The sequence below is a fragment of the Scyliorhinus torazame genome, chromosome 28, assembly GCF_047496885.1.
Source record: "Scyliorhinus torazame isolate Kashiwa2021f chromosome 28, sScyTor2.1, whole genome shotgun sequence".
NCBI lineage: Eukaryota > Metazoa > Chordata > Chondrichthyes > Carcharhiniformes > Scyliorhinidae > Scyliorhinus > Scyliorhinus torazame.
Window position 1 is genome coordinate 11,009,669 of NC_092734.1, and position 13,214 is coordinate 11,022,882.

Genomic DNA, 13,214 nt, shown 5'->3' on the forward strand with positions numbered 1-13,214 from the left:
CCCCCAAGTCTGGGAGTGTTGTCAATTCGGGGTTCTCTCTTTGGGTTCTGGAGTGGGGCAGAAGTGAGAGAAGCCAAATTATCAAGCTCAAAAGAAAAAAGGACAAGAACCTTTTTAAAATAAATTAAGGGGCAATTTAGCGTGGCCAATCCACCTACCCTGCACATCTTTGGGTTGTCAGGGCGAAACCCACGCAGACATGGGGAGAATGTGCAAACCCCACATGGACAGTGACCTAGGGCCGGGATTCGAACCCGGGTCCTCAGCGCAGGCATGAACCTTTGATGCTGCATTGCATCTTGTAGTTGGCACACATTGCTGCCACTGTGCATTAGTGGTGAAGGGAGTGGATATTTAAGGTGGTGGATGGACTTCTCCGTCCTGAATGGTGTGGAGATTCTGGAGTGTTATTGGAGCTGCACTCATCCAGACCAGTGGGGAATATTCTATCACACTCCTGCCTTGTGCCTTGTTGATGGTGGACAGGCTTTGGGTGGGGAATCAGGAGGTGAGTTACTCATCACAGATTATCCAGCCTCTGATCTGCTCTTTTGGCCACAGTATTTATTCATTTTTTAATATATAAATTTAGAGTACCCAATTCATTTTTTCCAATTAAGGGGTAATTTAGCGTGGCCAATCCACCTTCCTGCACATCTTTGGGTTGTGGGGGCGAAACCCACGCAAACACGGGGAGAATGTGCAAACTCCACACGGACAGTGACCCAGAGCCGGGATCGAACCTGGGACCTCGGCGCCGTGAGGCTGCAGGGCTAACCCACTGGTTACGCCAAAGTGCTACCCCGCCTCAGTATTTTTATGGCTGGTTCAATTTGGTTTCTGGTCAATGGTAAACTCTAGTATGTTGACAGTGATGGTGATACCATTGAATCTCAAAAGGATGTGGATAGATTCTCCCTTGTTGGAGATGGTCATTGCTTGGCACTTGTGTGGTGTCAATGCTACTTATCAGCCCCTGCCTGAACGTTGACCAGGTCTTGCTACATATGGGCACAAACATCTTCCATATCTGAGCAGGCATGAATGTTGCTGAGCATTGTGCAATCAGCAATTATAAAAGAAAATCATCAGTTCTTACTACCGTGCCATCACTGGAATTATTTATTCAACTGCAAGCACATTAATGCAATTTTTCCATTTCTGATTAATTACATTCAGCTCAGAGCGACAATGATTTTACTTTACAAGTGAGAGCGAGAGCTTGTACCTGCACATGGGCATGGGTGTCGCTGATGTTTGTTGCCCATGCCTAATTGCCTTCGAACTGAGTGGCTTGCTCCACCATTTTCAGAGGGCAATGAAATGTCAACCACATTGTTATGAGGCTAGAGTCACTGTTTAGCACAGGGCTAAATCGCTGGCTTTGAAAGCACACCAAGGCAGGCCAGCAGCACGGTTCATTTCCCATACCAGCCTCCCCGAACAGGCGCTGGAATGTGGCGACTAGGGGCTTTTCACAGTAACTTCATTTGAAGCCTACTTGTGACAATAAGCGATTTTCATTTCATTTCATGTAGGCAAAATCAGGCCAGGACGGCAGGCTTGCTCCCCTGAATTCATTCAACAATTGATGAGAGCTTCGTGGTTCATAGTTTCAATTCCACCAGCGGCTGGCGTGGGATTTGAACCTGCATCCCCCACAGCGTTAGCCGAGGGCCTCAGCATTAGTTCAGTGACAATACCACTGCACCACCTTCTCCCTAATTACACTCAAGAGTCTGCTTATATTAGCCACGGATATTGTCAAAGTTCACACCCAATGCCAGGGATTGTTTTCTTAACATTGTAGGGAAACCATCATTAGAGACAACATCAATAGTCACTTAGACAAGCGCAGGATAATTAAGGAAAGTCAGCTTGGATTCATTTAGGGAAAATCAGGTTTAACTAACTTGCTGAAGTATTTCGCTCGGAAGAAAAGTGAAAGTAGGCACTTGGTGAGTAGGCTGACTGACGGGAACCAGCCAGTAGTGGTGAATGATTGGAGGGAGGCTTGGAGTGGAGTTGCACAGGAGTCAATGTTGGGACCGCTGTTCTTCCTGGTATATGTTAATGGCCTAGACTGTGGTATTCAGGGCATGATTTCAAAATTTGCGGATGATATTAAGGTTGGAAGCACTGTCAACTTTGACGAGTATAGTCTTGAACTTCAAACGAACATAGACAAGTTGGTGGATGGGGCAGACAAGTGGCAGATGAAGTTCAATGCAGAAAAGTGTGGGATAATTCCCTTTTGCAGGAAGATTATGGAGATTATTATAGTAAAGGTGTATTTCTGTACGTAAGTCATTGGATTTGGCAGGGCATGTTGAGAGAACAGTTAATAAAGCATATAGTAACTCAGGCTTAATTAATTGGAGTACAGGAGTAAAGGGATCTTGAATAACTTGTGTAAGATGTAATTCGACCTCATCCACTTCTACTGCATCGACTTCTGGGCCCTGTACATGAGGGAGAATGGGAAGGCATTGGAGAGAGGTCAGAGGAGATTCACAAGAATGACCCCAGGGATAAAGGACTGAAGCTACAAGGGCCGATTGAAGAGGTTGGGACTGCTTTCCTCAGAGAGAAGGCTGCCAAGAGTAGACTTGATAAAGGTATTCAAGGTTCTAAGGTGTACGGACAGGGTAAATAATGAGAGACTGTTCCCACTCAAGGGAGCATCACGAACTAGAGGGTACAGATTCAAAATAATTGGCAAAAGGGGTAAAAGTGATGCGAGGAGAGAAACAAAACCATTCAAGAGGGCGGCTGGAGTCTGGAATGAGCTTCCCGAGGGGGTGGTTGAGGCAGGTTCGATTGAGGTAGTCAAAAGGGAATTGGACTGCTATCTGGAAAGAAAGAATGTGCAAGGGTCACAGGGATAAGGGCAGGGGAGTGGGACTCGGTAAAATGCTCTGTCGGCGAGCCAGTGCAGACTCAATGGGCAGAATGGCCTCCTCTGCGCTGTAAAGGTTCTGATTCTGCAATTAGCCTTCTCGAAAACGTAAGATACTAGGTCTGAGACAGCACCAATCTCAACAGCATGAAGCACATGAAACATTGAGTATGCAGACGCTACGTTTAAAACAAAAGCTTCAGTCTCAGCGGAAATCTAATTTTCACACTTCGCGGACATGCAATGTGACAGTGATTTATCTTCTGTCTTTTTCACGACTGAAAAATACTCAACGCACAGATATTTCCCATTCTGTTCCGAAACAGCAGCCTCGCCCATTCTGTCGCTAATTCCCTGGTTATGGTAAATGCAAGCCAGACAAACAACCGATCACCGAGACTGCAACAAGCTAGTTAGGTAAAACACGCGTTCTCAGCTGCATAGCCATTAGCATGCAGCTGATGTAAATCTGACTTTGTTTGTGCACCATTATCAGAAAGTATGTAAAGAGATGCCCAAATAATCGACACCCTTCTCATGGGATAGGTGTAGAAAGAGGATGTGAGGAAGGTTTCAAGTTAATAATGATCAGGGATGCAAAATGTCAGCCAGGAAGGTGGGTTAAGGGCGGCACGGCGGTGCAGTGGTTAGCACCTCTGCCTATGGCGCTGAGGTCCCGGGTTCGATCCCGGCCCCGGGTCACTGTCCGTGTGGAGTTTGCACAGTCTGCCCGTGTCTGCGTGGGTTTCACCCCCACAACCCAAAGATGTGCAGGGTAGGTGGATTGGCCACGCTAAAAAAAATTGCCCCTTAATTGGAAAAAAATAATTGGATACTCTAAATACAAATAAAAAAAAAAAAATTTTAAAGGTAGATTAGATGAATTGATTGTTTTCATCCAGCTTTGAGATTTTCCACATTTCATTCATGTGGGCGCCAGTGCAGAATTCTGTAATGTCTCGATTCAGGAGAGTTCAACAATAAGTGGTAAATTTGGCAAGGTTCCGCTCAAGCAGCTTAGCCTTTGTTGATTAGAGAACTGGCCAGAGATGTCCGGCTACCCGATTCAAGGTGATCCCAATTGTGCAGTGATAGACAAAGGACCTGGAGCACCAATAGTGCCAAATGATATCTATTTCCTAATCTGAACTCCAGCCAAGCATGGCTCCAACCCTGAAGCAGAGTAGTGCAATTCTAACTGTTCAATACCCACTTCTGCACTTTGCCAGATTGGCAGTTCTATAAAAGAATAACATGGGAACATGTTAGTAAATTTATAAATGTATGAGTTAGGAGCAAGAAAAGGCTAGTTGGCCCCTCTAGCCTGCTCTGTCCTTCCAAAAGATTGTGTCTGATCTGATTGTGCTCTCAACACCACATTCTGACCAACCCTGCTAATGTTCGACTCCCTTGTTAGTTAAGAACCTAGCTACCTCTGCCTTAAAAAACATTCATTGACCCCGCCTTCATCGCTCTCTGGGGTATATAGTTCCAAACTCTCTCAGCCCTCGGAGAGAAAACATTTCTTCCCATCCCCATTCGAAATGGGAGACCCCTTACTTTTAAACTATGCTCCCCTCGCGCTAGTCTCTCCCATTCTCTAAAAGTAATATAATCCTAATTTCCATCATTGCTGGAGTAACCTCCATTTGATGTTAGGTCAAATAAGTCGATGTTCCCCGTTTCCCCAAAGTAAATTGACGGGTTTTCATTTTGTCCTTTACCGCAACTTCAAACTGAAATATTTCTCCCCTTCTGGGAGATTAATTTATAATAGTCAACAGCACCGCCAATGAGAAATAATCTACATTGTCCTTACCTCCAGTTTGAGCACATCTTGTTGCAGTTTACGCTGAAACTCTAGGAAATGCTTAATGGTCAGTTTGCCCTTTAGATCTGCACCAAAGAAGTAAGTGGTGAGTGCTGAGCTAACTCCAGATTTTAGTGTGTTCCCTGTCGTGGAGCGATCTCGGTGACGCATTCCTATACTGGTCTGCGATCGAATAATGCTCTGAACCTGTAAAATGTAGGCAGAAAGAGAGCGCAAAAGTCACAGCATGCTTTCTGATCACAACTTCTCGATTATCAGCAAGACACAATGCAGAAATATTTAGTACGGCACAAGAGCGGTTCAACGAATGGGGCTTTTCAGCCTGTTTTATTTAACTCTTTGAGAATAAGAGAGCTACCAGCTTCCCTTTCCAACATTTAGTGTTTCAAAAAATAATTGAATCTGGTGTCCTGGCTTTTGCCACTCTGATTTTGGCCTAACCGCCTTTAAATGACCATATTGGCACATATGGCTGTCATGTAAACCAACATGAAATAAATAATCTAACATAGGACATGTGTTGGAATGCTCACGCTGGTTTAAAGATCTAATGCAAAATATTCAAGATCATTAAGGGAATAAACTGAACTCTGATAATAATAGAAAAAAAAGACTTGTATTTATGTACTGTCTTTCCTCAAGTGTTTTACGGCCAATGAAGTACATTTGAAATGTAGTTACTGTAGCAATGTAGGAAACATGGTGACCGATTTAAGCACAGAAAGATCCCACAAACAACAATGTGAAATTAACCAGATAATCTGATTTAGTTCTGTCAATTTGAGGGATAAATATTGCCCAGGACACTGGGGATCTTCGCCGGTCTTCGTTGAAATACTGCCCTGGGATCTTTTACGTCCACCTGAGTGTGCAAATGGGGCCTTGTTTTAATGTCTTATCTGAAAGCAGCACTTCTTTCTTTTAATATAAATTTAGAGTACCCGATTAAATTTTTTTCCCCATTAAGGGGCAATTTAGCGTGGCCAATCCACCTGCACATCTTTGGGTTGTGAGGGTGAAACCCACACAGACACAGGGAGAATGTGCAAACTGCACATGGACAGTGACCCGGGACCGGGATGGAACCCAGGTCCGCGAGGCAGCAGTGCTAACCACCGTGCCCCCCCCTCCCCAACCGAAATACAGCACTTCTGACAGTGCAACACTCCTTCAGTATTACATTGGAATGTCAGAGAAGAATTTTGTGCTCAGATCTCTGGGAGTGGGACTGAAAATCCCAATATTCTTGCTCAGAAGCAAGAGTGCTACCCTGCTATGGGTGGTATGGTAGCACAGTGGTTAGCACTGTTGCTTCACAGCACCAAAGTCCCAGGCTTGGGTCACTGTCTGTGCGGAGTCTGCACATTCTCCCCATGTCTGCATGGGTTTCCTCCGGGCGCTCCGGTTTCCTCCCACAAGTCCCGAAAGACATGCTACAAGGTAATTTGGACATTCTGAATTCTCCTTCTATGTACCCAAACAGGCGCCGGAGTGTGGCGACAAGGGGATTTTCACAGTAACTTTACTGCAGTGTTAATGTAAGCCAACTTGTGACAATAAAGATTATTAATTACTGAGCTGCAGCTGACAAATAAATAATGCTTGGGATTTCCACAAACTCAAGGGATAGGTGACACATCTGAAACTAGGAGGGAAATTGCACTGCAACACAGACCTAGCTACTGCACAGACAGAGCAGTGAATCGAATGCCCACTGATAGTGTGGAGTCAGAGAGTGTGTAAATAAAATCGAGGGAAATAGTTGAGAGTGGAGTTTAGAAGGTTATTACTTTCCTGTACTAACCAACTGGAATGCAGTGTTTTTTATCCTTACGTTCCTAATTTGTTTTGGATATTACAATAACCTTATCTGATGTTACCACGTAGCTTCAGAGGCCACACCCAACGTAAAATTAAACAGTTACATTGAACATGCAGAAACATGAGTATAATTTCTACAGGGGTTTTTCTCACGTGTGCCCTGCTGTAACATAGGTGGAAATCCCAGAGGAATAGTATAAGCAGCAGTGGCTTTCGGGGCTCCTCCTCCCAAGTTACCATGGGCAGTCGCATGAGTTCCAGCAGAAATTGTACCCATTCTATGTGCAAATGCTTCTCGGATAATTACCTGTTCAAACTCCTCCAGATCTACCTCACCATCGCCATTTAGGTCAAACATTTTAAAGGCGATTTCGAAATTCCTGTGCGGAGCTAATTGGAGAAGAAATAATCAATTTCATTGTCCCTAATGCAAACATACAGAAGCTTTCGGCAGTTTCAGGTAAGCCACAGCTTCCGTCATAACATATATTGTTTCTGGCTTCTATACCAATTGAAAAACTCTATGCAGGTAGAGTTATAAAAGGCAAAATTCAATAACACATCTTTTTACGATTCCACTGGTTGTTGTAAAAATGTCTTTAAACTCAAGCACTTGAGAAATTCTTAAATCTCTCCCAAATGGCAAAATCTTGAGTACCTATTGGAATTTAAATTGCAATTATTATCTGTAGAAAGTTCATCCCAGCATTTACATGGCACTTTAGTGAATCTCAGAAACATTCCAATGCTCTTTACTTATAATGAATAACTTTCAGGTTCAGTGGCGCATTGTGTAAGCAAACACTTTACGCTCGATTCCCACAAACAAGCAACTGACTTTGATGATACAGATTAAAAGGAGAAATGCTCGCCCAGGCATTGCCATCTCCCAAAGGGTCCATGTGATTTTTAAACATCCATCTGAACTGACAGATGGGGCTGCAATTAAAACATCCCAGGTGAAGGACAGCACTTCCAGCAGTGCAGCATGCCCTCAATAATGCACTGAAAAAATGGGACGCAGTCTTCTGAATCGGATACAACAGTACTAACTGAGCTAAAGCTGTCACACGTTGAGCCTGTCGAAGGACTGCATTTGCGCCTAAAGCCAATGACTGATCACGTAAATACAAGAGCCGGATTCCAGAATGACTTCTGGGATAACCCAGGAGATATGGTCACAGTTTTAGAAAGGTTACTGGAAGCAGACATTAAGTTACCACTTTACGGGGCGGCACAATGCCTACGGCGCTGCGGACCCAGGTTCGATCCCAGCCCTGGGTCACTGTCCGTGTGGAATTTGCACATTCTCCCCGTGTCTGCGTGGGTTTCACACCCCCACATGATGGTGGATTGGCCACGTTAAATTGCCCCTTAATTGGAAAAAAAATAAATTGGATACTCTAAATTTATTTTTCAAAAGTTATCACTTCCCTAAATAACTTTCTCTATTAAATTATCCACATTCTCAGTACATGATCGAACACAGACATCAAGTGCATGCTTATTTGTAGGTCAGACGATGTGGTAAAGTCACGGTTCCTGCACAACCTTGCATCTCTTGGGTAAGGTTACTCGTCACGGGGCAGGATTTTACTTCTCCAGAGGTGCAGACCACTCAGGTTGGGAATGGGACAGTCCGTCCTTAAAATGTTACGCTCCAATTGCATCAGTTTTGCTGATCTACTGTTTCACACATGGGTGATTATGCCTCACTGAATATTCCATTAGCAATTCACCAATTGTGGCGCTCATCTTTAATTTTAACAGCCCATAAAAATGCAACTATTCACAATTGCTCCCTGTAGAGTTGAATGCATTTGAGTCAAATCCTGTATGATTTACAGTGTATCCTATTTGCATGTGACAGAAATGACACTGAACAATTTGCACTTGCTTCTTTTTATCAGAGAATTTACAGTGCAGAAGGAGGCCATTCGGCCCATTGAGTCTGCACCGGCTCTTGGAAAGAGCACCCTACCCAAGGTCAACACCTCCACCCTATCCCCATAACCCAGTAACCCCACCCAACACTAAGGGCAATTTGTTGGACACTAAGGGCAATTTATCATGGCCAATTCACCTAACCTGCACATCTTTGGGCTGTGGAAGGAAATCGGAGCACCCGGAGTAAACCCACGCACACACGGGGAGGATGTGCAGACTCCGCAGAGACAGTGACCCAAGCCGGAATCAAACCTGGGACCCTGGAGCTGTGACGCAATTTGCTATCCACAATGCTACCGTGCTGCCCAATTTTTCTCCCCAAGAGTAGAAGCCATTTTTGTAGCTCTCTCTCTGCACCATAGACACAACCAGGGTACAGTCAGGTAATTTACCCTTTACACCTATTAGATATCTCACAATATCTCACACAGCAACTTTACATCTATTACTCTTTACATCTCAGGCGATGCCTGAGAATTGGCCGGTGTGAACATACTCGCAGTTTCTCCTCTCTCCTCGAGGGAACACACTCAGTACCTCGGCCTTGGAGATCGGGAACTCACTTTGCAGAGGATCATGGGCACAAACCAATATTCTCCTGACAAAGTCCAAATCTCAGTCTTGCCCTATTTTGCACAGCTCCCGAGTTCACTTTGCCTGCACCACAATGCTGGGTACGTTACAAGAACCATGTAGAGTTCATAGAATTTACAATGCAGAAGGAGGCCATTCGGCCCACCAAATCTACACCGGCCCTTGGAAAGAGCACCCCACTGAAGCCCACACCTCCACCCTAACCCCGCAACCAAGTAACCCCACCTAACCTTTTTTGGACCTTAAAGGCTATTTAGCATGGCCAATTCACCTAACCTGCACATCTTTGGGCTGTGGGAGGAACCCGAAGCACCCGGAGGAAACCCACGCAGCAACGGGGAGAACATGCAGACTCCTCACGGACAATGACGCAAGCCGGGAATCAAACCTGGGACTCTGGAGCTGTGAAGCAACAGTGCCAACCACTGTGCTACCCTGCCACCCATTGTTCTGACAAATAATTACTGAAATAGCTGTTGAACGACGAGGGCATCATTCCGCACCAACACCACCAATCAGCTGTGTCCACTTCGCACACGAGTCATTTGCAGGATGACATCTCCAACACACCTTGCTACAGGCAGCTATTTCTTCTTGGAAAGTGAGGGACTATTGCAACAATTTGGCCTGGATGGCTGAACATACACAACAGAGAAAGTTGTTCAACTTGGAACAAGCCCTTGTGATTCACGTATCCTGCCTTGCGTGTATGTGCTCGTGTCCAATACCAAACTGATTACTCTGCAGTACAAATGGCATCAAAGTTCATGGAATTCGTAAGGAGGTGGAAGCCCTCCAGGTGTCGGAACAGAGCTGGCAGTGTTGGGTTGTGGAGGAAAAATCGAGATGTCCTCAAGACCGACAATCTGCAGCTCCTCAATTTGTAGCAATTTACTCAAACTTTGGGAGTTTTGGTCAGCAAGGAAACTGAATCATGGAAAGGGAGTTAAGAGCCTCTGAAAGAAGGCAGTGGGAAATCTAAGCCCGCAGAGTTCCACATGCTCCCTTCCTCAGGTACATACCTGACTTATCCAAGTCCCGAGAATTTCGACCAGTTCGGAGAACCAAGGTATATGTAGCCCTCCCCTCCTCCCCCCGCGGGGTGTGGGCATGACTCCTGCTGCAGTGTAACAAGCTGAAACTGTCTGGCTTTTCAGCATGAGCAATATCTCACACAACCCAAATTAAAGGGCTACACGGTGGCGCAGTGGTTAGCACTGCTGCCTCACGGTGCTGAGGACCTGGGTTCGATCCCAGGCCCGGGTCACTGTCCGTGCGGAGTTGTTGCACATTCTCCCCGTGTCTGCGTGGTCTCACCCCCACAATCCAAAAATATGTGCAGGGTAGGTGGATTGGCCACGCTGGGGCTGGTTTAGCACAGGGTTAAAGAGCTGGCTTTTAAAGCAGACCAAGGCAGGCCAGCAGGACGGTTCAATTCCCATACCAGCCTCCCCAAACAGGCGCCGGAATGTGGCGACTAGGGGCTTTCACAGTAACTTCATTTGAAGCCTACTTGTGACAATAAGCGATTTTCATTCATTTCATTCAAATTGCCCCTGAATTGGAAAAAAAGACCCAAATTAAGAGGTGGCAATAACAGTGAGATTCCTTGCCGGTTCTTGGGAATTTCCTCCGGGTGCTCCGGTTTCCTCCCACAGTCCAAAGATGTGCAGGTTAGGTGGATTGGCCGTGTTAAATTGCCCTTAGTGTCTAAAATCTGCCCTTAGTGTTGGGTGGAGGTGTTGACTTTGGATAGGGTGCTCTTTCCAAGAGCCGGTGCAGACTCAATGGGCCGAATGGCCTCCATCTGCACTGTAAATTCAATGATAATCTATGATTAATCTAGGACAAAGGTTCGGCACAACATCGTGGGCCGAAGGGCCTGTTCTGTGCTGTATTTTTCTATGTTCTATGTTCACTTCTTGTGAAACCACAGAGCAGTAGGGATTAAATCCATGAAAAACGTGGCTACAGTAAATCTCAAGTCATATCTTTGAACTTTACAGGGTCTTGCATGGGGTCCGCAGGTGTCTGATTTTACATTTCCCTTGATCTGCCAAGTATCTGGTTGACTTATCCGATGTTGTCCCAATAAAAACAGCACTGTTTTCCTTTGGAAAATTGGACCCGGGAAATCATCAGCGAGTGTTAGTGAGTGAATATTTGTAGGCGTTTGCATATCACCGCAGTAACCACTTCCATTGATTACAGAGGTTCAGAGCGGGTTACACCACTCTGCTCACTTTGGTAGCCTGCCCAAATTTGTGAAGATGCGGCGAGAAAAATACATTTTCGTGTGGAGGCCTAATTGGATTTTCTTAAAAAGGGGCAAAGATAACAAAGAATTATGGAAATGCCGATAATGTACTTGAAAGAAGACATGCCTTATTTATTTCTTCCTTGCAATCTTAGAGTTCCATGAATAGCATATGCTGAATCAGGCCACATATTAGCATCAATAAATAATTACCAAAATTGCAGTAATCAATCAGCAGAGAATAACATTTTCTTTTACAGTTCAGGGACTCTACTGCATTTCTCCATTAATTCCCAATTTAGTTCTTCTAACAACTCTGCTGTGTAATAGCTGGAAATAGTATTCATGATGCTGAATGTAAGAGTTGCATGTCTAATAATATTGTTTAAATTAGGAACAAATTCTAAATGCAAGACTGCACGGATACAAGCAATCGTTACGGTTTAGTACTCAATGCGTTGAAAGTTAAAACCAGGCTGTATAAACATTTTTAAAAAAACAGCATTCTCAAACTGCAATCCCAGCTTCACTTATCCTCGCCACTCCAGAATTGGTTGTTAATGGGAAATTCAAAGATAGGTACAGGTTGGTGAGGAGCCATTTGGTTCATTCAGCCCTTCCTTCCACGGTAAACTAAATATTCCCAACAGAGCGTCTGCCTACATCTTGAATAATTTTATCAATTTTCTCTCCGGCTACCTCATCTGTACAACCGTTTAAAAAAAAATAATTTACGGAATGTGGAGGTCGCTGGTTACACCAGCATTTATTGCCCATCCCTAGTTGCCCATCAGAAAGTGGTGGTGGGACTTCCGGTGGCGGCCATGGAGGAGTAGGTCGCACATTTGATAGCTCCCGCCTGTAATGGACTTTTGGACCTTTTTCCCCCCATTTTCTTTGGATTTTATGGGATAAATCAGTGACAAGTGAGACAGCAAGGAGAAATCCCCCTCCGGCGTATGGAGAATTGGACCAGAAGTGGTCGTGTGAGAAGACAAAGTCCTATAAGGGAGACGCAAAGAGCTGACAACGCGGGAAAGCATGGCGGAGAGCAAGGGCCGCGGGGAGACGGCTCAGTGGTCAACGGAGCAGCTGGTGAAGATTTTCGAGGATTGCTTCGCCGAGCTGAAGAAGGACACGCTGGACCCGATTAAAGCTACGATTGATCAAGTGGTTCAGAATCGGGAAACCCACGGGAGAGCGATCCAGGAGGTGGAACAAAAGTTGGCCGAGCACAAGGAGTATATAACTGTGCTGGAAAACAAGGTGGGGATGATGAACGACCGGCAGAAAATAATGTAGGAGGAGCTGGAGGACCTGGAGAATAGGTCCAGGAGGCAGAATCTCAGAATTGTTGGTCTCCCTGAAGGCAGTGAGGGATCGGATGCGAGGGCCTATGTGACGGACATGTTGGAGAAGTTGATGGGTGCTGGGGCGTTCCCTCGGCCCCTGGAATTGGACAGAGCGCACAGAGACCTCGCGAGGAAGCCCAGAGCGAACGAGCCGCCGAGTCCATGGTGGTACATTTTCACCGTTTCGTGGACAAGGAACACGTTTTTCGGAGCAATACTTGTCACACAGGCCGATTTCTCTACTGAATGTGGATGACAAACTGCTGGCTAAGATACTGGCCACAAAGATAGAGGACTGTGTCCCGGGGGTGATGGGGGTAGGCTAGACGGGATTTGTTAAGAGCAGGCAACTCAAGACCAATGTTCGAAGGCTTCTAAATGTTATTATGATGCCCTCAGAAGGAGAGAAGGCGGAGGTGTGGTAGCGATGGATGCGGAGAAGGCTTTTGATCGGGTGGAGTGGAATTACCTGTGGAAGGCGCTGGGAAGGTTTGAGTTTGGTGAGGGCTTTAT

The 13,214-nt window shown here is 45.4% G+C and overlaps 1 protein-coding gene across 5 annotated transcripts in view; it reads right to left on the bottom strand.

The window, feature by feature from the left end:
- micu1 (mitochondrial calcium uptake 1) overlaps positions 1–13,214 on the bottom strand; it is a 131,684-nt gene that overhangs the window by 18,505 nt on the left and 99,965 nt on the right. For all 5 annotated transcript variants that reach the window (XM_072491468.1, XM_072491465.1, XM_072491469.1 and 2 more), the window contains 2 exons: positions 6,859–6,941; positions 4,719–4,916 (listed from right to left, as the gene is read on the bottom strand). In XM_072491468.1, the coding sequence (XP_072347569.1) occupies positions 4,719–4,916; positions 6,859–6,941 (281 nt within the window). The remainder of the gene's footprint in view (positions 1–4,718; positions 4,917–6,858; positions 6,942–13,214) is intronic.